At 50.3% G+C, this 26,789-nt stretch overlaps 1 protein-coding gene across 14 annotated transcripts in view; it reads left to right on the forward strand.

Annotated features, from left to right (window-relative positions):
- The window catches only part of AGAP1 (ArfGAP with GTPase domain, ankyrin repeat and PH domain 1), a 550,828-nt gene that overhangs the window by 189,564 nt on the left and 334,475 nt on the right, over positions 1 to 26,789 (forward strand). For 9 of the 14 annotated variants that reach the window (XM_033424652.2, XM_012533195.3, XM_033424619.2 and 6 more), the window contains exons 3-5: positions 432 to 519; positions 1,229 to 1,240; positions 23,288 to 23,373. In XM_033424652.2, coding sequence (XP_033280543.1) covers positions 432 to 519; positions 1,229 to 1,240; positions 23,288 to 23,373 — 186 coding nt within the window. The remainder of the gene's footprint in view (positions 1 to 431; positions 520 to 1,228; positions 1,241 to 23,287; positions 23,374 to 26,789) is intronic. The other 5 variants (XM_033424661.2, XM_004262561.3, XM_004262562.4 and 2 more) reach the window with 1 other exon arrangement.

The raw sequence follows: 26,789 nt of genomic DNA on the forward strand, positions 1-26,789 counted from the left end.
CACCCGGCTGCAAATCCTACCCCAGAGTTGTGACGGAATGCACGTCCTCCTAATCCCCTTGTGGCTCTGTACTGCCACTGCGCCCCATTGAACCTCCTACCTTGTTGAGTGTTGTGAGGGTCCACAATACGTGTTGGTGGGCTGACTCACTGTACACCTTCCTGATGTAACCAGCACTCATGGATTCAGTGTGTGTTCTAACCATGTTGATTCTTCAGGCTGTAGAGGCTGATAAAACGTGAGAGGTTAATTGAAGGTGTTGGAATCCCTTCTTCTCCAGCAGAAGGATTTAGCCCATTTTTGGCCATCCCGCTGATGCTTGGTCGTGGTGGTGTTCAGGATTGCTGTCCATTTTAACCTCTCTATTGCAGGTTGCTGAATCGCATGATATACTGACTACTCCTCAGTGACTGCCCATTTCTGTGTTTCAGGGCATTGTGGGTAATTTAGCCAGTGGCAAGTCGGCCCTGGTGCATCGCTATCTGACCGGCACGTACGTCCAGGAGGAATCTCCCGAAGGTATGCTGCGTGTGTCACACAGTCTCCACCTCCAGAGAGTTTAGTTTTCTGAATTTTTTGTTAGCGTATTCTAAATCATTACTGTGACGTATCCCATGTCGAGAAAAGTAATAATAACATAACCAAGCAGTAAAAATCCGTAGGCATGTTGCTTCTTCTGTAGTATTTTTCGCTAACCATCTCGGCATTTGGAGCAGATAGAGTCAAACCATGAACGCTGTTGAATGTATTTCGTACCGAATAGCTCTGTCCCTTCAGATGTGAATCCAGTGTCGCTCCTTTAACTATTACTGCTTGGACGTTTCTCTGATCTAGATCTTGAGTTTATACCTAATTTGTGTGTACTGTTCCTTAGTCATAGATCCGAGCCTTCCAGATGACCCACCACCATGTGTTTGAGTATGTTTTCCCCCTTATATTGTATTGTAAACATTTAATAATCACTTTGCATGAGAAGAAGCTATTTCTTTTGCCATGAGGTTTTTACTTCTTCAGTTAACATATCCATATTTTGTTTTTTTGCTTTAAATAAAATGATGGTAGTAATGCTAGGAAACCACTTAGCTCCCGTGTCCCCAAATCCAGGTAGAGTGTCCACACACAGTTTTCTAAATTATATTTTCTCTCCATGTAACCTTTTAAAATCCAACTCTGAGACACTGAATTTCTGGTTCCTTCTTTTTCTTACTGGCTGTTCCATTCTTTGCAGATATGGACGCAGGTAACTATACATTTTCTTCATGGCAGCGCTTGTCTTGTTTGAAGAGCGAGGAGAGACACAACTCTGTGCTGTAGTCTTCCCTTCCCTCCTTGTTCTGTGTACATCATCCTATTTTGTTTCATTTGATCCTTTCCTTTTTTTTTAAGTTCAACATTTCACCCTGTTTTGTCCCTTAGATGTCTTTTTAGCAGTAGTGCTGAGTAGCTTCACATGTTTCCTGTAACACCTGTTCTAGTATTTAACTCCTGTCTTGGATGCTGTGTAACCGTTCAGAAAAGTGTGGCAGATGGAATTCTGTGGCAGTCGTTGCGTGGGGCTCTGCCATGACTTTGCAGCATTTTGCAATCCCACCATAAAAGTCTCGTGGTGGTCACATGAGGGAAAGGCCTACGTTTTTCGTTATCCGTATTGAAATGATGGTTTAAGGGAGATTGGAAGTGAAGGCTCAGATGTGGGAATCAATGAGGAAAAGCATAGCTAGACACTGAGAAATGGATACAGATGCTAGAAAATTACGTGCTTCAGAGAGATGAGAAAGTCGGCCATCTTCTTTCCTGGAATCCGTACCTGCGTTGTACTTGTGTATTTGTGCCTTTGTGTCTGACTGTGGGTTTTAGCCATAGTCATTTTGATTATACCCGAGAGTTTTTTAGAGCCTTTTTCTTGGGGGTTCTACTTATTCCTCGGGTCTAGCAATTGTGTAGATTGATGACACCAGCTGCTGCTGGACTAATTAGCTGGACTGCAGGTGAGAGGATCACCTCTTCAAGTAAAGCTGCCTGTGTGCCCCTGGAATGCTCAGGATTTCAGTTGAGGGGACCCCTTGGTCGGGGGTCCCTGGAGGTGTCGTGGTCTGGGCCCTGGTTTTGCTGCCACGAGCCGGATTCTCCTGTGCTCCGTTCGGCGTCTGGCGTGGTTGGCGCGGGTCCCGGTTCTCCCGCCTGTGGCCGCCTTCCCCTTCCCCGCGTGGTGCTGTTACGTCCTTACTGTGGCTTTTGTCATCTCCCTTTGGGCGTTCAGCTTGTGCCATTGCATTTGGCCCTGACTGTGATTTCTTTGTGGCGGGCCCTTATATTTTGATGAACACAAAAGCCTTTCTCTCGAACGTTCGCACATCAAAAGTAAAAACTGTACCCAGTGGGGAGACCTAAATGTGCTCTGTAACAGCCCTACTTCTTCGACTTTCCAGGTAACACATTTTACTCCGGGAATTTCATGGTATCATACGATTTTCAGAGTACATTATTTTACAGGGTGGATGCATTCTCGAGTTCGGTAACGGGACGTCCCTTCTTTCATCTACAAAGTGGAAACATCTCACCCCTCAGTGGGGTCTGTGCCCAAGGGCTCCTGGGTCAGGGAAAAGATTGTCCGAGATCTTTGCTCACGCCCTTCAGGAGCTGGCCCTGCCACCTGGCCACCTGTCCTCTCACCGTTTGAGAGGTCAGAGGATTGTTCCTTGACGTTGCCAGGAGCGTAGAGAGGTCCCCCCAGGGGACGTGCGTCAGGTCCTCCGGGACCCGGAAGAATTGTGAGCAGGCGCCGCCTGGTGCCTGGAAGCCTTTAGTCCCCACGACTCCCTGTTTCCCAGAGGCCAGCCGCCCTGGAACCAGGCAGGTGGGCATGTCTTTGCTTCCCATGTTCTGTCCACGTACTGGGGCGAGTCCCACGTGGCAGCAGGAGGGAACCGTAATTTGTTGTTTCCAAAAGGAAATGAATGAGAAAAGCCTTGCTTTCTCATCGTCTTGGCACACAGAAGTCCCTGCCCCCGGTCACAGAGCCTGTGGCTGCAAAGTGATTTCAGTCCTTGCCGGATACATTAACATCCATCGATTACCCTTGCTCGCTTCAGTGAGAAGCTTTCCACAGAGAATGTTCTGGAGCTGCAGTGTTCTGTGTCATCACCCAGGTTTATGGAGAACAGCAGAGCAAAGGGAATCCTCTCTGGCGTGTGCGGGAGGTTGATGAAGCCGATTACAGCTCAGCACCACCTGCAGCTTCTTTCGTAGCAAAGGGTCAGGTTAGGACGCAGCTGAAGGTGTGTGTCACAGTCGCCAGGCCGAGAGGTTTGGCCTCTGGCTGAGCTGTGAGACCTCTCCGTTTTCTTGCTGTTATTATTACCTGCAGCTTCATCCCCCTTTCCTCTTAAAATGGCTGGAGTGATCCACTGCCTGCCCCGTACAGCGCAGCGGCTTTCCATGGGAGGCGTGTTCCTGAGGGCTCTGCCTGTGCACACAGCCCACTGGCGCTTCCTGCCCTTCTCCCGTCTGCACAGGCTCTTCTTTTGCTTTAATTAATGTGTAAATGTCCTTTAGTGTTACTCTGACCTGTGGTGGGCATCTTTAGATTGCTGGGAGGGTGAAGGTGGTCAGGGCCTTCTGTTTCCGGACCCCCAGCCGTCGCCAGAGTGCAGGTTCCATCACCTCTCAGAGGACGACACCTGTTGTGCTTCGTGTGATGCATTTGGGTTGGTACTTTATCCCTGTGGCAAAGGCAGCTGACTTTGCCCTGTGGCAAAGGCAGCTGACAGTTTAGATTATTTTAAAGATACAACTGAAATGAGGGAATGGATTTAAATACTATGTGTGGGTTTTTTTGTTTTTGTTTGTTTTTGTTTCTGTTTTTTGCGGTACACGGGCCTCTCACCACCGTGGCCTCTCCCGTCACGGAGCACAGGCCCCGGACGCGCAGGCTCAGCGGCCATGGCTCACGGGCCCAGCCGCTCCGCGGCATGTGGGATCCTCCCGGACCAGGGCACGAACCTGCGTCCCCCGCATCGGCAGGCGGACTCCCAATCACTGCGCCACCAGGGAAGCCCTTATGTGTGTTTTTTAATTAGTGGATTAACAATGCAAAAGTGGGTAACCCAGTAGGGAGCCTGTAAGTCCACAAAAATAATCCAAAGAGTAAAATTTTTGTGCAGGTAAATACGCTTTTAATCGTGCGTGTGTGTGAGATACACGTGTGTATCCGAGTCCTAGGGCTGCATGACATATTACCACAAACTGTGTGGCTTGAAACAGTGGAGATGTATTCTCACGGCTCCGGAGGCCAGGAGTCTGAGATCGAGTTGCTGACAGGTTGGCTCCTTCTGGAGGGAATGTGGGAGAATCCACGTTCCGGGTGACTGGCAGCCCTTGGCGTTCCTGGGCTTGTGGACGCATCATTCCAGTCTGTTCCGTGTCGTCACGGGGCCTTCTCCCTGGGTCTGTGTCCAGGTTTCCCTCATCTCATGAAGACACTCGTGTCTGGATTTAGGCCCACAGGTACTGGGGGTTCAGACTGGAACACATTTTTAGGGGACAGAATTTAACCCGTAATAGTATGTGCATATTACACATCTGGTGTTGAAACAGAAGCTGCACTCGGACCTGTTGAAGTTGCCCCGTTACTTCTTGGTGACAAGAAGGGCGATTAGCTGCCCCAGACCTCACTGGCCATGCTCATGGCTGCTCTCCTAGAACGTCACAAACATTAGGTTAGTGTACATGTGACCTTCACACCTCTGATGGAATTTCACAGCTGTCACTCACTTCTGATGGAAAGAATCGGGTGGAAATTATTCCTCTGCCATTCAGTGCCCTATTAGTGGCTGCTAATTAGGACAGTGAATGAGGATCTGGGCGTGTAATTCGAGTTCCATCTCATGTGCTTGTGCGCTTGCTGTCTGCTCTGCACCCTGCCTTCCCCCGCCACAGACTCCACGGGCCTACCGCAGTTTTTTTCTCTCTTCCTTCAAAATAAGAAAGAAAAGGAAAGAAAACCAAGGCTGCCCAGTATTATGTAGGAATTTGATGGAAACGTGGGCCACCTGAGACACTTTCCCTTGCAGACCGGGACACGGTGGTGTCCCCGAGAGCTCTGAGCTTCAGAGCTGAGCCCTTGCTGAGACCTTGTCCCGCTACAGCTCCCTCTGTGTGCCCCTCCCTTTGTGCTTCCCATGGTGGGCCACACAGGGGACCTGGGGCCCAGAAAGGCTGCTGCCCAGTAGCGGCTCTCATGGCGGTGGAGGAGGGGAAGGGGCCTCTAGCTCTAAGATGCACTACAGTGCCCAGCAGACTGAGTAGCTGGTGTTAAGGTTGGTGGAAACAACTTTAAGGACGTCCAGAGACCGACCTTCCTGTGACGATAAAGTTAACTGCTCTTGGCTAATTTTTCAAGGACTTAGGGCCACCAAATGGGTGGGAAGTGCTAGGATGATGTCACGCTGTCTGAGAGCTCCCCTTCGTTGGAATCTGGAGTAAGCCCTCATCCAGGTGTGACACAGGTGGGTTCGCCACCTGCTGCGGAGCGGGGCCTCGGCCTGGTTTGACTTGGGGGCGGCTGACCCTGTCGTTCCCAGGTCCTCAGGAGCTGAATCCATCAGAGGTTCATTCCTTCAGTGAATGACTCCAGCTTCCTGTAGGCTCTTCACCAATTCACATTTTTGGGTAAAAAAGCTCCGAGGCCATGGCAGCCCCGAATCTAGGCCGGCAGCCAGCAGGTTCCGTCCACGAGCCCGGTAATGGGGGACGTGCCAGCACGAGGGCTGCGACGGCACCGCCTCTCACCCGCATGTCAGGCCCGCACTTGCCTGTGGTTGAAACCCGGGTTCCCAGCCTGTCGTAGCCACTTACTCTCGTTGTGGCCTTGGGGGAGTTACCCATCCTCCTGAACTTCAGCTTACTCCTCCCTGCTCCCCGGTCCTTGTAGGGACTGAATATGAGTGTAAGCGTGCAGGAGACTGCATTAGCCCTGGCATGGAGAGAGGGCTCAGGGACGCGTACCTCGTAAATAAGGGTCCTACCCCTTCGCTCCTCCATCTTCTGCTTCAGGTGGGCAGCCCTGCCTCCTGGGCTGTTCTGACACGTGTGGCTTCAGGACTTCGTGTCCACCAGGCGCGAGGTCACGATCCCCGCTGCTCGTGCCCCAGGCGTCCTGGTCCTCGACCAGCTCAGGCCTGGCTCGAATATGCCTGAGGCACTGTCTCTCCTCACCAGTGCGGTTATTCTAACAGCTTTAAGCACAGCTCAGGTCATGACCGTAGAGAGCTGTACGAGATGCCTGGGACCTAATCGGGCCATTTGGAAACTAGAAAGAAGGATGGAATTTAAACTGGCCCCCCATCCCCACAGGGCTTCTAGAATGGGGCTGAGTTCTCTGAGGTCTTTCTTGCACCCGGGCGGTGGGGACTCTGTCTGGGCTGCTTGCAGGGTCACGAGCTTCTCTGGTTGGATGTGGCCTCAGAGCACGGTGGCCACTGTGATGGATGAGACAGCCCCATCTTAGCCTTCTCTCCGGTGTTTCCAATCCGAGGGTGCCCCCCCGAGGGTGACTGGCCCTGGGGTTTCCACTGTGCCCTGCCCGTGCCTAGCCGGGACGTCATACACCGGCTGCAGTTCTAATGGTCACTTCCTCCGGGGTCAGCAGCTGCTGGCCATCAGGTCACTGTGAGCTGGACGTCCCTCTGTTAATCTTGCCACTTCCCTTGAGGACTCTGCCTGGAATTGTTTCCCAACAGATGTGTCTATCGTCAGGGCAGCAAAAGCCTTCTCAGGAGCATGGGTATCTGAAGTCATTTTTTAAAAATGAATGTTTACTTAGTTTCTTAGAAACAAGCCATGTGGTAAATACCAGCCTTATTTTCTGGGACATGTGAAATGCATTTAAACTGTCAGCTCCAGAAACCCTTTCCAAATCAAATAAACTTAAAAAACATTTTTGTGAGCTACCACTGCTCAGCAGATGTTCGGTTTATTTCTAAACACGTTCTTGGTGCTGTTTAGTGTTCCAATGAACAAAATATGTAAACACTAATAAAATTCGAGTAGTTTTGAAATCTAGCCAGTTAAACGTTTCAGCGTAACTTTACCATCTTTCTTGCAACCAGGTGATTATAAGTACATGATAAGTTTTTAATGAGGATTATCTGAAGCCTTAAAACTAAGAGCCCACCGGTAGGTTGGCTTAATAGATAAAGCAGAAACCAGTTCAGCCATCTTCTTGAATTATTTCAGACGCTGACTCAGTCCCTAACTATAGGAATATCATTGATTCTTGTCATGGTTCTGATCTGTGTAACCGTCTGCTGACTCTGTCCCCTCACACGTAAGCCATACTGAGGATCAGGTGATAGTGCCTTTAAAATAGGCAAAGATACTGAAATAATCACTAGAACTTCAAAGAAATCATCAGAGAGAAGGGTGTTCTCCTTCATTTTAAACAAGAAAAAGCTGTAAAATTAGAATAAGGAGATTATGGTTTTGGCATTGACAAAATTGGCAGGACAAAGTGTATTTTTGAATTGGTTGTTTGGGACTCAGAACACATTGTCCCATATTGTTATAATTAATTCACCGGGAAACTGAGGGCCTACTGAGAGCTGGGCATGGCACCTGTGGCCAGTGTGTGTGTTCCAGAGGGGAGAAGAAGCTTCTGGATGAATAACTGTAATTCACAGTGGTGATTTACACCTGGTCAGCTGAGCAGCCTTGCATGCTGGCTTCAGCCGGGAAGTGTCCCTGGGCTCCCAGGGTAGCCCACACATCCTCCTTCATGTCATTTGATTGACAGAGACCCCAGAATAGTAGCGTGCATGCTGGGAACACAACCGTGTCTTTCCTAAGACACCTCAGGACAAAACCATTTCTTTAATAGGAAAAAGGAGACTGGGGTCTAGAAAGTTCCACCTTTGAAATTAGAAATTATTTTTTCTAGAGAAATTTTAAGTCCCAAGATGGTTTTTTAGACCTTTAAGTGCACGACTTAATTGCAAATTAGAAAACAGTCCTTGGATCTGTCAAAGCTGAATTGCCACCAGGTGTTTTCTCCTTGGTCCGTTGCTACATCTGCCCATGACCTTGGGCCCTGACTTTGTCGTCTTGCTGGCAGCGGCTCTGGATCCAGGGAACCACGTGGCCGCCGACCAGTCCATTATTCACCCAGGCAGCTGCCTGCTCTGGTCTGGTTCATGTTCATTGTCGTAGTGTAGAATCCCTTGGTTGCAAGGGACAGATGACCAGCTTCACTGAGCTTCAGTAGAAAGGGGGAATTCATTCACTTATGTACCTGGAGCAGCTCCGGGGATGGGTGTATAGCTTGAGAAAGCCCCTAATCACCTGATGCACGTGAGCTAGTGAGGAACCTGCCTCTCCCATTGCTTGGGTCTCCCCACTTGGCGGCAGGCAGTTTTGGTGGCCTCGTGACTGCATGGTCTGCAAAACTCACATCTCATGGGAGGAGGAGTTGCATGTTTTTCTCAGTAGCTCCGAGGGAAGACTTAGAGATACCTCTGGATGGCATTGCTTGAGGCGCAGACTCTAAGTTTTAACCGGTGGGAAGCTTTGTAATGCAGATCTCTTCCCTGATGAACAGACCTGATCCACTCAGTTTACCCAGTGGGAACAGGGTGCCGCGGAGACCAGAAGGGCCAGGTCCTGTTTGCTCTCACCTCTGTGCTTCCTTTCGCAAATCTCTGCCTTTCACAGGCTCACTTCTCTCCCACCCTCCCACCCCATTTTATTGGTCCCAGGGAAGGGCAAGATCTGAGACTCATAACCAGTCCTTGACCGAGGCAGTCTGACCACAGGTTGAGAGGTTCTCTGTGCAAGTTTGTACAGAAAGCAAGAAATGCCGGCTGAGGCCAGCCTCGGGGCGGGCAGAGGAGAAAGAAAGGGGGGCAGGCAGCACCGTCAGATGCGGGGCAGTGGGTCAGGGGGCCAGGCTTACGTTCCAGACGGGGACGGGGATGGATGTGCCAGCGTGGAGCCCACCTTCCGGCCACGGCTGGTGCGAGACGGGATTGCCGCGTGAAGAAGACGCACCGCCTGTAGGATGACGCTGGGAGGTCACGCCTGCCGGATGTTCGAACTCTAAGGGCAGACTTTCACTGGGGCCATGGTCAACTCCCAGGGCCAGGACGTGGAGATAAGGCAGCAGAAGGGAAAATACCAGTAGCAAGATAGGCCAAGTGCCAAAAAAAAAGAATTACACGAGGAGGGTGTGTAGTGTGATGAAGGTGCCCGCAGACTCTCCCCTCCACGCCACCTCCTCATGCAGGACTCAGGGACCCCCAAGGTGCCCCCTGAGAGCTGGGGCATCGTGGGCACAAGACCTGAGGGGCTGGGACAGGCCCCCGTGTGCGTACGTGCGCACCTGCGTGCACGCCACGTACAGCTGCTGATTATCTACAAAAGGTGACAGTTCGACATGACTGAAATGGTTTGACCGAATCAATTCTTTGATGATTGACCCAGGCCAGAAGTGGAAACCACATGCGACTCACAGCGTAGTCTTTTACCCATCGTAGTGGCTTCCTGGATGTCCGTGTTGGGAGGGATTGTGAGGCAGGATCTTGGCTCGGGAAGAGTTCTGAATGTAGCAGATGGTCCCCCCTGACTTGCGTCTGGAAGCTGCTTGGTTCCGTCCATGTGGCCCAAGGGGCACCATGTGTGGCCAGCACGCCATCCTTTTCTGAGCCCCATTTCTTACCGTTTTGCTTCTTTTACAAAATGGCAACACCACGAACAAAAGAGAGCAGCAGTGTTCTTTGAGGGCCACTTGGGTGGGACAAGCATGTTGAAAGTGTGGAGGGGGTGGGGCTTGGTGACAGAAACCAGGTGGCAGTGTGTCCTCGACTCCTTCCATGCAGCGGAGGGGAGCGGGTGAGGCTGAACCAAGGGGGAGGTTGTGTGCAGGGACTGTCAGTTACGCGGGGTGTGACTGCGTGATCTCCAGGTGGACCGGGCTGCCAGCACGTGCATCTCCCATTGCCCTCGTGCGTAGAAGGATTCTGAAGGGAGTTGGGGGCCGGACCCCTGGGCTCCCAGCAGTCATTACACGGGCGCTGGCTTTGGCGAGGGACACAGCAGGGCAGTTGGGAGGAGTCTTCAGACAACCTCTGGACCTTGGAGCTAACACAGAACGGTGGGAATGAGCCGCGGGGACCATTTACCACTGGACCCACTGCTGCCCCATCAGGAGGGGCGGCAGCTTATTAGTCCCACGAAGTACTGGCTGTAGGATGTGCCCTGGCCCGCCTTCCGGTTTGGGCAGGAGCCTGGCAGTACAGGTGCAAGCTAAGTGTGTTCCAACATGCAGATGCAGGGGCTTCCTGGGCTGGGCAGGTTCCGAATCTGCCTGAGAGGGAGACACACACACACACACACACACACACACACACACACACACTCTCACACTCACACTCACACTCACACACACTCACACTCACACACACTCACACTCACACCCCACCCCAGGGCAGTCTGTCTCCTGCCAGCCCTGGGTGGTGGGCTTTGCTCCAGGTCTTGGTGGTGTCCAGCTCACAGGGTGCTGGCCTTCTCAGAGACCAGATCACCCTCTGGGATGGGCACAGTGACCTGGACACAGAGCCCCCTGGAATCCTGCTGTTAAAGTCCTGACAGTGTTTCCATGGGAATGAGACAGTTACAGAGAGTGAGCCTCCACCTCTCCCCCCGCCCCCGGAAATGGAAGAGGACAGTCCAGACAATAAGTGATGTGTCCCCAACTTCCCTGGTGGCGCAGTGGTTGAGAATCCTCCTGCCAATGCAGGGGACACGGGTTCGAGCCCTGGTCCAGGAAGATCCCACATGCCACGGAGCAACTAAGCCCATGCGCCACAACTACCGAGCCTGCGCTCAGAGCCCGCGAGCCACAAGTACTGAAGCCCACGTGCCTAGAGCCCGTGCTCCACAACAAGAGAAGCCACCGCAATGAGAAGCCCGCGCACCGCGACAAAGAGTAGCCCCACGCTCGCCATAACTAGAGAAAGCCCGCGTGCAGCAACGAAGACCCAACGCAGCCAAAAATAAAATAAATTAAAAAAAAAAAAGTGACATGTTCCCAGAAGAAATATCAAAGGGGAGACGGCTCTCCCACAGCCGTCACCCCCTCCCTGTACTGTTGCTGCTCCTGAGCTGAGAAGGATTGTTGCATTTTTAAAGATCTGTAAAAATAAATAAACAAAAACAACCCCGACCCCGCCCCCGACCCCGAAGCAAGGCTACTGCCCGCAAGGCCACTGTCTGGTGGCCGTTCGCCGTGATGGCTTGTGACCCTGCTCTGCAGTGTCAACATATCAGGTATTAAAATGCAGAGGATTTCTGGGTTTCTCCATAGGGTCTAATCTCACAACTACCATCCTGTTTTAGTTTCTTGAAACAAGCACCTGATTTATATTCAGAGAAATGTGTGTGAACAGACAGTTTTAAAGCCAGTACTTTTACATGTCCAAGTCAACAATTGCATTTTCAAAAACAAAGTTGACACGACAGTTTTTTTTAATGACAAGTTATTTTCACGTGGGAAACACTAGTTGAGAGCAGTAAAATCTGAGGGACTAAGGGACCATCTGCCCGTGTGCTGGTAGCTGAGCAACCCGCCAAGGTGCTGTTGGGCGCTGGCCAGCTCACCTCCTCACCCACTTTTCTGAGGCTGCTGCCCCTGGACTCGTCCCAGGCCACGGCTGGCGGGATTTGGCCTCATTTAAAGGCACCAGGTGAGCAGCTGGGCTCTTTTCTCCTGAATCTGCAGTACTTTTTGTAATTCATCCCTTTTTATGCTTAAAATAAATGTGCAGAATACTAAAAATAAAACAAACAAATAACCTTAAGTACATTTCCCCCCAGGGAAACAAGTATGTGCACGACTAATATTCCCCTCACCACCAGACTATTTCAGAGACTGGAGTAGATGCTGGAATGTTCACGTACAGCCACCACAGTGGGTATCGGAACATTTCCAACAAACAGCTTCCTTCTTTGGTCACACAGGCATATTGGCACTTCCCAGATATTGCAGTTTTGTTATTTTTTAAACAAATGGCAGGTTTGTGGCAGCCCCGTATCGAGTGAGTCTGTCGGCGCCATTTTTCCCAACAGCCCTTGCTCACTTCACGTCTCTGTGTTACATTTGGATAATTCTTGAAATATTTCAGACTCTCTATCAGCAGAAAGGTTATGACTTGATAAAGGCTCAGATGATGGTCAGCATTTTTTAGCCGTATTTTGAAATTAAGGTATGTATGTTGTTTTTTAGACATAATGCTGCCTAATAGACTACTACAGCATAGTATAAACGTAACTTATATGCACTGGGAACCCCCAGCGTTCCCGTGACTCGTCTTATTGCGATACCCGCTTTATTGCGTGGTCTGGAACTGAAGCCACAGGAGCTCCGAGGTGTGCCCGTGTATTAGATTTTATAGGGAGGGGCCCATCATTACGTGGCTGTTTCCTCCTTCAGGGGGCTGGCTGAAAACCATGCCCCCCCACCCCGTCCGCTCGGTGGGTTCCCAGCGGGTTCCAGGGGGCACAGGCTGTGTCTGTTCCTGGTGCCCGGTCCCCTCCCATACCCCACCCAGCTGGCTCTCCTGGTCAGTTCCCGTGTCCTCCCGCTGCCCTTGACAGTCAGAGATTCTGTCCTGTTCACTCTGTTCACCAGCGCTGTGCTTATTATTGGCCCACGAAGGGCTTTGCTAAATGCTTGCTGAGTGGTGCTTCTGAAGACCAAGGTTTTATTGCCCCAGTGTAGGGAGCTAACAGAGAAATGGGGAGCGGCGAGCACAGGGGGAGAACCCTTGCCAAATACTACTAAGAGCCAAACTGTGTCACAGGTGGAGTGTCAATCAGACCCATTCCCCTGTGTTCCTCTATTGCTGGCTTGCATGGAAGTCCCCGTCTGAGATTAGGGACACACCGTACACGGGGATAAATATTGAGACGGTTACTCAGACTCACAAAATCTTCTCCCTGGGGCAGTATGAGTAGCACCGTCCAGAACTTGGTATCTTGTGAGCTCTTCAGACTTGGGAAAAATGATTACTACCCTGGATCTCCCAGAGTACCTGGAGATGTGACAGAGTGTTAAGGGGAATCCTGGTTTTCATATGGGAATTTGAGCGAACTGAGGGAATCTCTTTCATTCTCTGCTTACTGTGGTCTTGGTTCTTCCTTGTCGTTGAATTTCACTTTGAGACTCTCCCTCAATGTGCAAGTCCCCAGACAGAGTCGCCGGTGTAACTCAGCAGAGCTTGGTTGGTGTTCAGGGGACACAGGTAGTGTTCCGGGAGCCTGACGGCTGCCGCAGATCAGCTCCCGCTCACCTTCGCTGTGGCTGCAGAGGCAGGTGGTGGTGCCCGTTGAGTTTTCACACAAGGGAGCTGAGGCACCGGCCGCTACTGAAGCCGCACAGGGTCGCCCAGCTCAGAGGCAGACCTTGGCGGGCGGCTTCGAGCCCGTTCCTCTGCACTGCGCTCCCCCTGCCTGGATACACACACTCTGCTGTCCTGAAATGGCCACAGCCCACCTGACAGCTCAGCACCCACGTTCAGGGGCCTCAGCGGGACCTCAGGTCACCCGGTCTCCTGCGTGCTGGGCCGTGCCGGCCCCTGCAGGCTGCCTGTCCCTTGGAACAGCTGCTGAGTTATTGGGGAAAGTACTGAGGTCAGTGGAGGATAGTATGTGAACTTTGGGGGTGGGTCCTAACTTCCAAAGACAGCTTTGCAGGGAAGTCTGAGTGTGTGGAGCCAAGGCAGCCTGAATGGGCCTGGGGCTCTGAGCCCAAGGGAACAGGCTGCGGGCCCAGGCGCCAGCATCACACCTGGAGTGTGAGCTGAGGACAGCAAAGTCCAGGCTTCCCTTTCCAGAGAGCGTCCCGTGTCCACCACAGGGCCCGTGGACATCTTCACAAGAAGAAGGATGATTTGGCCTCCAGGACCTGCCGGCCTCTTCTGGGGCTGCTGGTATCGCAGGGCATGTTTTATTCTTTGCAGTACCTGAGGTTCTGCCGTTGTGATTACAGAGAACATTTTGTTGGGTTAATCCTATCTTACAGCCATTTTAGTGTTTTTTTGCAGGGGAAAAGCTAATGAAACTTATGAAAGTGGAATTGGGCCTGTCCCTGGACGTTGATGATTGGAGATTGGTCCAGGCCAGCCAGCCTGCACCTTCCCAGGGTTTCTGTGTTTATTTTAGTCGTGAGAAGATAGCACTTGGAAGAGAAAACTCTTAATGGGTTTCATGTGTTAAGCTGCTAATTTACCTTTTTCTCAAAGTTCTTGGAAGATGTAAAGAAATTGAATTTAACTCTTGGGCAACAAACCACTTCCCCAAACATTAATTTTCCGGCTTCTTTTTTGAGCAGCAATACCGTTTTTACAAAATGTTTTAAGTAGATCTCTGATGCATCATGGTGTTCTGTTAATAAAACTTGTACAAGTTCTAGTTTATAAGTTTCTGACTCATTGCTTATCAGAGACAGCAATAAAGCTGTTTTATGAACACAGAATAGGGCTTAAGGGGCTCCTGTTTCAGTTTTGTATCTGCCTTTTCATCCAGTTAATTTTTGATTTTATTTACTTGATGTCAAGAAAACCTGAGCTACACAGGTGACACTTAAATATATATATATATGTATAAATGTATATATACATATTCACCTTATTCGCCATTTCAAGGTACTCTTCCATTAAATACATCCAGAAGTGTTGAAGTAGTAGGAATAGTAGCACTCTTGAAATTCCAGGTTGAATCAATGAAGGCAGTGACTCTCATTCCATAGAAGTGTTCAGGTAGGAGCCCCGCCCCCTGGACCACGGTCAGCACTGAGTGCACTGTGACATCGCCAAGAGCCAGCTGGTTAACTATCTCCTTGTTGTTGCTTAAATTACTTGCATCACACAAAAAACTGTCACCGCACGTGTGCCCGGCTTGTCCCTCACGGAAGGTGGGACGTGTCCCAAGCAGGTTGCTTGCTTGTGCAATCTTCATGATTTTCAGGCGCAAACAAATGCAGGATGAGATTTTTAAAAGGCCAGGGCGAGGCCGCAACTTTCCCCGTATCCCAGCAGGTGGGTTCTGCCTCTGCCCAGGTTCCCTGATGCAGCAAGAGCCGCCATCTTGGTCTCTGGGTTAGTGTGTAACATACCTGCCATGTGACAGCCGTTTCAACACCAGTTGTACATATGTAAAAAATGCGTATTCCATTGGCCATTTTCCACCCCCCTGAAGTGGCCCTGGAGTGTGCTCCTGGGGCTGCACCTTGAGGCCAGCTGTGGGATGAGAGCCCCGTCTTGTCTGGCCTGGCAGCTTTTCACCAGGGCCTTGGTTTTGCTCCGTCCTTAAAGTGACGTTGAGAGTCTGTCTTTTTCTCTTGGAAGATCATGGGCTGTTTTGATCTGCAGGTTCCTATCTTCTTGCATTTCAAGAAAATGCCTCTGTATTTTATCTCTGAACAGTCTTTGAGCTCTTTCGTTGGGGAGTTGTTGTCAGAGGTGCCGTTTATCCTTTTGTTAGTTTCATTTGTCTTCCTGTCAGTTAACTTCTGTGTTTTTCATCTTGACCGCAGTTTGACCGGAGTTTATTTCAAGCCATTCCTCCATGTCAGAATTTCAGCTTTGAGCGCTGTTCCTTCTCTCCCTTACTTTTTCACATTGTATTCGTCCGTTCCAAAATGTTGGTTTGGTCCTCAGTTCTAGAGGTTCCCATTTCTTCCCTCATTGTTTCGGTTTCTTCTCCCTGGAGTTCTTGTCTTGTTCAGTGTCTGTTCATAAGTGGCATTAGGGAGGGAAGTGATCAGAAGGGATTTCCTTCTGCTTTTTGAGTTTTGCTTCCTCCTCCATTGGCTCTTTGGGTTTTGCGGGCTCCCTTGCAACCCGCCTCCCCTTTTATTTTGGCTGCGCTGCACGGCTTTCAGGATTTCATTTCTCCGACCGGGGATTGAACCCCGGGCCGTGGCAGTGAAAGCCTGGAGTCCTAACCAGTAGGCCACCAGGGAGCTCCCGCAATCCCTCCGTGTCTTTTTCCCCTTGCCCTATCTTTGCATGATAGTCTCACCATCTCTTTAGCTTTTTCCTCCCCTTTGCTGAGATTGGCGCTGTCTCGACTGTAGTCAAGTGCGGGGATACACGCACTGCCCAGGCCGTTCACATAGGCTGGCCACTCGTCCTGGGTCAGGTACGGGACGTGGGGAGCCCCCTGCCATCTAGTTTCCTGGGGCAGGACACAGGCTAGAGGAGACATCCCTGGCCCAGAGGGATGGCGCAGTCTGCCCGAGTTCCCATTTCCCAGACCTCCGTCACACCCCCGGCCCCTGCAGGGAAGCACGGAAGGCTGAGGCTGGATGTTACTTTCCCTGAGAATCGCAGTGTATCATGAGTCCCTTTGTCCTCTGAGGGCATCTCCTCCAGACAAAGGTGAGCTGCCCTGACACACAGGGCGCTTGCAGTCCGTAGGAATTTGCTGGATGCCCTGCGCCAGGTCCCCTGCCTCCGCGCGGGCTGGGCGGGGGTTGTGTTATACGTCACTCCCTGCGGGGGCCCCTCCTTGCAGTCTGGGTATCGCAGGCACTTTGCCTGCAGAGTCCTGGCGGCTGCTCATTTGGGAACCTCCTAACCGTCAGGGGACAGGGCACAAAGGCCATGCTGCCCCTTCCTGAGCACCCCCTCCCTGGGGGATCTGCAGCCACTCTCCACCCAGGGCTGGAGTCCTCCTGTTCATTCTTAAGGTCAGTGTTTTCGAGGCTGGTTATGTAAAGCTTGGCTTCTTTTCTTGGTGGATGGTGAACTTTTTATCTGGCTTTTACTTCCCCCCCTCATTTTATTAGATATGGAAGAAAGGAAATTTGGTTATAGCAAAGTTCAAATCTTTCGTCTTACCCTGGAACTTTGACTTCTGTCTCCGTCTTCCTTCTTTATTTTACTCAGGTCTGGGTGAAAAGAAGTTGTTAAAGACCGTGGCCTGTGTGTTAAACCCCATTTCACCTGAAGTCATAAGCGTGAGCATTTCACCCGTGAACTTACCAATCACCACGCATTAATTAGATCCTTAGTGTTAGTACATTTTTATAGTAGTCCCTGCCCTCCCTTTTTTTTTTTTTTTTTTTTTTTTTTTTTGCGGTACGCGGGCCTCTCACTGTTGTGGCCTCTCCCGTTGCGGAGCAAAGGCTCCGGACGCGCAGGCTCGGCAGCCATGGCTCACGGGCCCAGCCGCTCCGCGGCACATGGTCATCTTCCCGGACCGGGGCACGAACCCGTGTCCCCTGCATCGGCAGGCGGACTCTCAACCACTGCGCCACCAGGGAAGCCCTGCCCTCCCCTTTTTTAAACAGTGTAAGTTTTTTAAAACTTGGCAGGGGAAATGAAGTCTGATTTGGTTAAATTTTGTAAACGGACGTGTAACCAGTAAAACTTTTCTTCCCCAGTGTAAAAATAATAATGGGATCCAAAATCCCTTTTAAATGTCATGATATGAAACTTCTCCAAAACCTCAGTAACAGGTACCTGACTTCAGTATTTTGATCAAAGTTAAAAGAGCAAAATCAATTTTAAAGCCTTTCTGGCACATGCATGATCAGACTTTTCATATTCTCCCGGGGAGAAATGAAAATATTCATAGTTGTCTCCAGTGTAGTCCTCTCATCCCGCCAGTCCTAAATAATTAGGGAACAACAACATTTACAGATATTTGTTCTGGGGCTAAGTAAGAAGAAAATTTTAGGCAAATGTTACAAATGACAAGAATCTCTAAACCATTCCTCCGGGAAAATCAGGTGCTCCTGAGCTGGGGCCTCGTGAGGGTGACAAGATGTGAGGCCAGCTTGCAGCTATGGGGAGGGTCTTAGCGGCTTGACTTTGTCTGATCAGATGCTGGAATAATGCCCCCCCTCCTCTTTCTTATGGAAAAGGGAAATAGCGTGCTCCACAAATGCACTTTTAAACTCAAGAATGATATTCATCCTCTGCTTATGCGTGGAAGAGTGAAGATGGAAATCAGCAGGAAAAAAATATGAAACATGTTACTGAGTCCAAGCTCGTACGGCTCACCACACAACAGGCCAATAATCGAGAGATGAGTTGCTGGGGCAAGGAAGAGCGACTTTATTCAGAAAGCCCGCAAACCGAGAAGATGCTGGACTCGTGTCCCAAAGAACCATCCTGCCTGAGTTAGAATTCAGGCTCCTTTTATACTAGAAGGGGAGGGAGTAAAGTCAAACACTTACTGGTTCCCATCAGCTTCCGGAGGGGATGTGTTCATTTCTTCCTTCCTGCGGTCATTCACAGGTGGGCCTGGTCAGGATGTTTCCTGTGAACTAAACAAAAGTATTTTAGCTTAATGCTCATCACCTGGGAGGCAGGGTTCCCAGAGATGGGCCATTATGTATCATTTAAGCTTATAGGCAACATCCCTTTAATGATTAACTTGTAATAGAATACAAAAGGTTCTTTCCTGTGACAAAAAGTGATAGGCAGGTCTATCTCTTTTTAGTTTCCTAAGCACAGGGATGATTACCGTTTGGGGCTGAAGGCAGTTCCCTTCCGGAGCTGTGAGTGGAGCGAGGAAAAGACATCCTCAGCCCCACTGCCCTGCATTCTCGGTGTTGCCCTGTGGGTGCTAGGAAATTACACGAAAGATTCCAAGCTCGTCTGTGGACACTGTGTGCCGTGAACTGTTTCAGCAGAAATCCACAGGGAAGAGGGCAGAGGTGAGAATCAGTCAGCACTTCTGGGTTTGGGTCTCATGCCTGCTGGCTGTGGGGGTTTGGTCAGTGTCTGAAGTTCTTTTCCAGCCAAGTTAGATGTGGAGGTTGATGGTGATATTTGCATCACAAGATGCTGTGAGGAACAACGGACACGATGTGGGAAGAGAAGTGCTTTGTAAAGTATTACAAGGCTTGCTGTTGCCTGGAGAGCTGTTAATGATATGATAATATCTTTTAGTCCAATTAGCCAAAAAGACAGAAATGTCAAACATCTGTTGCAGTGTTTGCTCCCAACAAGATTTTTTTTTTTTTTTTTGAGACTAGGAAAATTTGATTTTCTTTTCTTCCCCCTTAAAGCAGAAATGCCAACCCAGGTGAGATGGTTATACCTCCTTCAGTGTAGACAGCCCTTATATTTAATAGGGCTCCATTGTAGGTCCATCCTACCTAGCTTGAGTTTAAAGAGTAGAGGGAACCCAGTTGTTTTTACCTACGCCAGCATCCCAGATTCAAAACTGGTTCCCCCAGCATGAGATCAGGACTCAGGGTAGTAACCTTGAAACCTTGATTCTGATTGGTTACCAGTGGATTATAAGGGGCCCCCTTGAGTCTTTTTTTCAAGATATTAAAGCAACAAAACAACTGACCTTTGCTTCCTGGTGTGCTATTCACAACACATCCAGCATCCCTGTTCTTGGTAGGTATATTCAGGTCCATCTTTTACTCATTTTTGGAAGAAATGAAGACCTTGACTTGCTTAAGAAGGCAAGCTGAAGGGCAAACAAAGTTTCCCAGGGCAGTTTTCTGGAAACTCTGAAAACTAGACTTTGGGTGAACCAGAAATTTAATAAATTGCATGTGAGGTTGAATTCAGACAAGAAGAACGACCCCCTGTGTGCTCTAACGAGATGCAAACACTTCTGTCCAGCGAGACTCAGTTATGAACATCAAAGCCCAGAGATGAACTTGGTTCTGCTCACTTATCTCTACCTGTTTGCTGCATACTTAATGTGGTGCTCTCTACCTCTGCTGACCTCACGGCATCTCTGGAAGGAACAGACTTAAGTGCGGGAGGGATCTCCGTTTTCCCTTCTCATGGAGATGTCGGCACAGGTACAGAGCCCTTGTACCCCTGTGTACTCGGTGGGCGGGCAGCTGTGTGGGGGACACTGCACACATATGCACGGGTGGGCCGAGCCAAGGGCATGTTGATCGTTCCCAATACAGGGGTCAGATTTGGGTACACTTTCCAAAAGTAAAACTACCCCCCAGGTACTTTAATGTCATGTAATAGTATTTGGCAGTCAGAGACGGTTGATGATTATTCGTGTAACAAGTTTATAGCATGGGCCGCAGGCCAGGCTGTGCGTTAAATGCTGGGAATACAGAGCTCGGTGCAACAGAGCTGCTAGCCCTCTGTATCCACAGATTTGTTCAGCCACGGATCTGAAACACTCAAAAAAAAAAAAAAAATTACAGGAAGTTTCAAAAAGCAAAACTTGAATTTGTCTCATGCTGGCAGCCAGTTACGTAACATTTATGCTGAACTTAGAGCTATTTACGCGGTATTTATACCGTACGAGATATTATAGGTAATCTGGAGATGATTTAAAGTATACGGGAGGATGTGTGTAGGTTATATGAAAATACTGCACCATTTTGTATAAGGGATTTTGGAACTAGTCTCCTGTGGAGTCTGAGGGATGACTGTAATTGGAAATAGGATTGTAAAATAGGCATTTAAAAATCTGCATTAGAAATGAAGTTGGATGTAAGTTTGGTAGTGTGCTCTAATATTTCGGTAGGGAAAGATCTAATGGCTGGGATGGATGGCGGGTTTGAATTTCAGATAATGAGAGAGGTGGCCCCTGGGGAGTGTAGACCAGCTTGGTACCCCCCCCCGCTTCATCCCAAGGTTTTTTCCCTTTGTGTCTCCAAAGTGAACTGTAGAAAACGGATTTTAAAGTCTAATTTTATTTACCTGCTGGGCTGTGTTTCTCCAGTACCCAGTTGTCTATGTTCCCGTTGAGCCTGCTGACAATCTATCCGCAGTAGGAGTTTATTTTTTATATATAATTTTATTAATCATAGTCTTACTTTTTCACAATCTGGGTGCTTAAACACCTGGCTGAATTTTATCTAACCAAACCTTTGGGTTCATGGCAAATGCATTTGAGTGTTTCATTTTTGTTTCCTGATGTATAATACCAGAGAAAACACAGAAGTCCATTGCAAGTGTCTAATATTTGCAATTGTAAAATATGGAAGAGACATACTAATTACATATCTTAGGGGGGAAATGAAAAGTGATTTTAGAATTGGAAGGGGCCTTAAGGATGGAGGAGAGAATCACCCCTCCTTTTAGAGCTGATGAAAATTAGGTCCAGAGGCCTCTGCTTGAGGTTACAAAGCAGAGGGGCAGAAAGAACTCTGTGCAAAGCTTTCTTAACTTTAGTATTGTTATTCAGCTGTCTGGACACATAACTTGGGGTCGTGACTCTACAAAAATATGTGAAAGAAAGTGAATGAACGAATAGGTGTGAAATTCATCCAACAAGCCCTTACCCTGTAAGACACACGAGGGCATAGAGACCGGGGGAGGAGCAGGGCCATCAGCGGGCGTCATTCCGGGAGAGCTGCATGGTGACGCCCACCGGGTGCCTGCTCCCCAGGGAGATGGGGGGAGGCGGCTGGCAGCGGAGGGGTGCTGGTACTGCGGGAGCTCCCCCCTCCTGCTCTGGAGACCACGCGGACTAGTGAGGAATTGGCCGTGTGAGACCAGCGTGCCCAGGGCAGCTGTGAAGGCTCGTGGAGGTCGAACCTGAGTTCATCAGACCAGGGCTGGCCTCCGTGCGCTCAGATGCTGGGAGTCAGGGCTCGTTTGGGGGAGCTGCGGGGCACAGGGACCGTGAATCACTGTGGATCCTCCTACAGCCAGATGCGCAGGTGCAGAGCGGGCCTCAGCCCGTCTGGTCCAGCGCGCATGCGCTCTGTACCCCGCCCCCCGGCCCTCAGATGTGTTTCCCTCCGTCCGTTCTCCACGGAGTCTGCCCTCCTTTTTCGGTGTCGGCGGTGAGGGGGATCAAAATGAGAGTTTCTCCATTTTAAAGTTGGAAAGTTTCTTCGGTTTTTGAAGTTTTGCTCTTTAAGCACGTGCATCTTGCCTGTGACGGGGTGCCCGGGGCGGAGGGTGGGGGGGAATGCGGGGCGGGAGCGGCCGTGCGCATGCGTGCTCGCTTGTGGAGGCGACCTCCCCGCGGGCCTCCCCAGCCTCACGTGGCAGAGGCCCACCTGCGGACACTTCTTAGGGGTGCGGTGAGGTGAGGTGAGGTGGTTTGGGACGGGGAGTCTAGTTTCTGCTTCTCGGGCGCTGGGATGGCCCAAACCCCAGACTCTCGGAGGGAAGGTCCGCGTCGTCGAGGGGCCACTGTGGCGGAGAGCCAGGTGTGACTCCGGGGGGCAGGGGGCCGACACCCAGCCTCTGGGGCCGATGGGGGAGCTCCACCAGCGAGGTTCGCGGGCTTCCAGTTATTCGGGGTTAGCTGGTGATTCTGGAAGGCCTCTGTGCCGAGGAGCTGAAGTGAGCGCCGGTGCTGGCGTGTTCCCCTCGAGACCACGAGTTCCGAAGCCCAGTGAGGGGTGACTGCCGCAGGCTCGGAGCCCAGAGCGTGGGAAGGTCGTTTGTCTCTGGAGGTGGCAGAGGGCGTGGCAGAGGGACCCAGAAGTGGACGTATTTCCCGCTGCCCAGGGGAGGCCTAGCAGTCCGAACCGGGGCGCTGAGGGGAGATGTTTGAGGCACCTGGGCGTGGGCGGGGTCAGCCCCTGCCGCCTTCACGTGGCCACCCCCGTACCCCCAGTGTTCCGGCGGGGCCCCTGGTGGTCTCTCGCTAACCCAGCGTGGTCTCTAACGCTCTCCGTCCGCCAGCTGCGCTGCTGTGTCTCCACCTGTGCGGAGCTGCCATCCAGTAGTTTGTGTCTAACCCGTGTGTGGTAGTTGAGCACCCTCCCCTTACCTGTGAACTGTGAACACGGAAACACCATCCCCATGCTGTTCTATGTTTTCCTTCCAAGAACTGGGTTTCTCTTGAGGAGAATACAGATTCTCAGCCCTTGAATTTGTCAACGTGCTGGAGAGCAGGCCCCTGATCAGCAGATACAATTCGTTTCGGTTTTGTGAACCCAACGAGAGAACAATTTCCGGGCTCTCTGTTTCTGGACTCGGTATCAGCGTGTTCCCAGGGAGAGAGAATTCCTGAATTTACACACAAAGCCTGCATTAAAATCCCACGCTTCTGAGCCACGAGTGATCCTGGCGTTGCATGGAGGCTGTGTATTCTAACTAGAAAGGAACACGGGTTCTTAAGGATGGATATTTGAATCTGAGTTCAGTAGTTCTTTTAAAGTCCAGGGGTCCCTGGAGGCAGAGCCGCAGCCCACTGCTACTAAACACTCAGGGCTGCCCCCAGGGCCACAGCCTAGGGTGTATTTTTCCACAAGCGAAGCCCACGTCTGTTTGCCCTCCCCTCGCTCTGTCTTTCCCGCGTAACGAGATTCTTTGTGTGTGTATGGCAGGTGGCAGATTCAAGAAAGAGATTGTTGTTGACGGACAGAGCTACCTGCTGCTGATCAGGGATGAAGGGGGCCCTCCAGAGGCACAGGTGAGTACTGCGCGCACGCTGGTGACCCGCTTTCACCTGGGCCTGCTTGGGAAGGGTCTGACTCCACAGGTGCTTCTAAGAAGTCGGTCAGGTGCATACAAGAAAAGGTGAGAGAGAGGCCCCAGGAAAATGCTTTCTGCGACTGAGGTTTTTCTCATCCCTGAGAGACTAATTCCGTTGTTCCTTCAGACAGAAACCTGGAGGGAAGTTTGGGCTGTGTGGCTGATTTTCACTTTGCGTTTTTTTTTTTTTTTTTTTTTTTTTTTGCGGTACGCGGGCCTCTCACTGCTGTGGCCTCTCGCGTTGTGGATCACAGGCTCCGGACGCGCAGGCTCAGCAGCCATGGCTCACGGGTCTAGCCACTCCGCGGCATGTGGGATCTTCCCGGACCGGGGCATGAACCCGTGTCCCCTGCATTGGCAGGCGGACTCCCAACCACTGCACCACCAGGGAAGCCCCACTTTGCGTTTTTTAAGAAGGAAGGAAGAGCAGAATCTGCACTGATTTGTCAACTCAGCTGAATTGACATCTGGAAGTGTCTATAGCCCTTTTTTTCTCCTTTTGTCCTGTGTTTGATCTCTAGAGCAGTACGGTCATTTAGAAAGTTGGATGGGATTTGGAAATCTGAGCACTACTGCCAGGCTGCCCACCAGGCTTCTCAGCCCGGATCATTCTCCGCCGCAAACCAGGATGCAGCACAGTGTGATTTCTTTGAAAGTTCCTTGAAAAATGGGTGTTGCGGAGGAAAAAAAAAACAGCATGAGTGTGGAAAACCTTTTTCTTTGGTTTACTTACTGTCCAGTTTATTACTGTACTTACATAATTTACTAGCTGAACACTTTGAAGGGACCGAGGGCTAGTAATAGTCAAGACCCATTAATGTGAACTTAATATTAAAAATTTTCTCTGGCGTTCTCTCTTGAACTTACCCTTTGGTGAAAGTGCGACACAGGATTATTGGTGATTTAAGTGAACGATGTTGAATATGGAGGTTGTTAAAAGTTCTAGAACTCCATACACTGAGGTGTATGCAGCGCTACAGAAATATGGCGTGGATTTACCATGTTTTAGTGAGTCTAAAATGCCACTGATTATAAGCTATACCAGTATTTAAAAGAAAAATGCTGTCAAACTGTGAAACAAAGCAGTCCGTAAGGTATGTTCTGATAGCAAAGACGTTAGTTAAAGCGTGGAAAAGATTTGTTTTCGCTTTGCTGAAACAGCATAGTCGATGAGAGTAAGGAAACACTGAAGACATGTTAAACATGAAAAAAAGTAGGTTACGGAGCTGTGAGAGCTCGGGTTCAGCGCACGTCTGTTACTTTATACTTACGCAGGACAGGGGTGATGTCTGACACCGTCCTAGAAGGTTCATGATGGTGCTAAAAGCTCAATCACTTTTTCTGAGTGGTCCTTCGCCCGTGGGACGTCTGTCCTGCTATCACAAGGGTTCCCTCCGAGGCAGGTGGTAATAGGAGAATGACGTAGGTAAAGTGTGGGTGTCACCTGGGGTGATTTTCTGCTTTTCTAGCTTGTAAATGTTTTGGAGTGACCAGGGGCAATCTCACATGTAAAGAGCACACCTTAGCTCTGACATAAAGAATCTAAGAAGAAAGTTGAGAGACGTACAGAAGCGCATGTTGGAGCTGGTGTAGTGGCTTCAGAGGCACTGCTGTCCCGGGATGCTGCCAGGGATGGGATGCTGGGGGGCCCAGGGCTGCAGAGACATGGCGCTTCCCCTGACGCCAGTCGTGGAGCAGTGAGCAGGCTGCCCTGGGCCAGAGTTTAACCGCAGTGAGACCAGTCTCCAGGCCCACACTGGAGAGGGAACTCCAGCCCGAGGAATTAGGGGCTCGGAGCACTGCCCCACCCTGACGTTTTCATCAGCTATGATTGCTGTTGGGGTTGCCTTTTTAATGAAAGTATTTTTTGGGGGTGGTTCTCTTATTACGAAGCTGAGGCCCAGCGTTCCCCACATCCCCAGACGGTGACATTAAAAATCCCAGGGGTTTTTCTCTCCAGTGGTATGTACCCTCTGAGAAGCATCTTTCCTCTAGGAAGCACGTATTCCTATGGAACACATCTTTTCCGTAGCCTCAGCTGCTTAGGACATGTGATGTCATTCGACACAGAATCATTTTCCTTCCTTTTAGTCCCTGATTAATTAAAGAATTGGCTTTTAAGAATAAAACAAAAAAACTTCTTCTTGTAAGTTTCTTCTCGTGTCTGGAAAGCACACATATTGTGAATCGGTGACACTGGTTGAGCCCCCTGCCCCGCCACCTTCCCTGAGTGGTGCAGCTCACTTAATCCTCGAGATGACCCTGGGGGACGATGCTCTGAGCGTTCCCGTCACCAAGGACGCCGACGCCCTGAGATCTCATGGCATCAGGGCACAGGCCGAGGTGGCCGGCCCACACCCCCGCCCCGCCGGGGGTAGAACTAGGGCCCCCAGGAGGTCTCTGTCTTGGCCCCTGGCCGTGAGTTTCCCTGAGGACCAGTCCCTTATTCTAGCACATACTTCCCACAGAAGCATCATTAGGCTAGAAGCTTACCCTGGTTAAAGTGCAGATTTCTGCTTTGAGGGGATGTCAGATGGAGCCTTTCAAAACTAGGCCGAGTGTACTCGGACATTCAAGGAAAAGAACTGTTTTCAAGTCACCACTCCTAGGCACATGTGAGCATGGTGTTTGTTTCCACTGTTGCAGATCATGTCATGTAGTCTGCGAAGGTAATGACGGCTTCATGAGTGAAGTTGCAGGATTTTGTGGATACTGGTGTCCTATTAGGTGGTGTGAAAACTCTGCCAGTTAACTGGGTTTTTTGGGGTATTTTTTGCAGTTGGTGGAGAAGCCGCTGGGGTGGATGGGGGACATCTATGGAGTGCCCACTGCTCACTAGGCCCTGGGGCTCTCAGGATGCACCCTTGAGAGGATGTGGCCTGGTTTGCATTTCCTCTGCACGGAGGGTCAGGTGGTTGTCAGTTTTGGGAGGTGCGGGCTGGTCCCAGGGACCACAGGCATTCATAAGGTGCTCGTGGGCGTGGGGAAGCTGACTTCTCCCCGATTCTTGGGAAGAGAAAGGAAAACACATCTCAAGGTAGAGAAGGGGAGAAGGAGATGCCGTGTCAGCCTGAGTCCTGGGCCCTCAGGAGGCATCAGCCAGTCCCAAGGCTACTGGCCCCAAGTTCTCTTTCTCATTTAATTTCATATTTATCATTTGAACTTCAGGTGTATTTACGTTTTGTTGCATAAAATCTCCATTTGTAACTGAATACGCTTTTCATTTATATGTGGAAGTCAGAGCTTAACCCACTAAAAATTTCACCAAACAATAGAGCTGATGCCTTGACCTGCAGAACTTAAGTGGGAGCTGCAGGTTCTTTTAGAGAAAGCATGTGGGGCACTTTTTTTTTT

This window comes from Orcinus orca, chromosome 7 (assembly GCF_937001465.1).
Source record: "Orcinus orca chromosome 7, mOrcOrc1.1, whole genome shotgun sequence".
In the NCBI taxonomy this organism is placed as follows: domain Eukaryota; kingdom Metazoa; phylum Chordata; class Mammalia; order Artiodactyla; family Delphinidae; genus Orcinus; species Orcinus orca.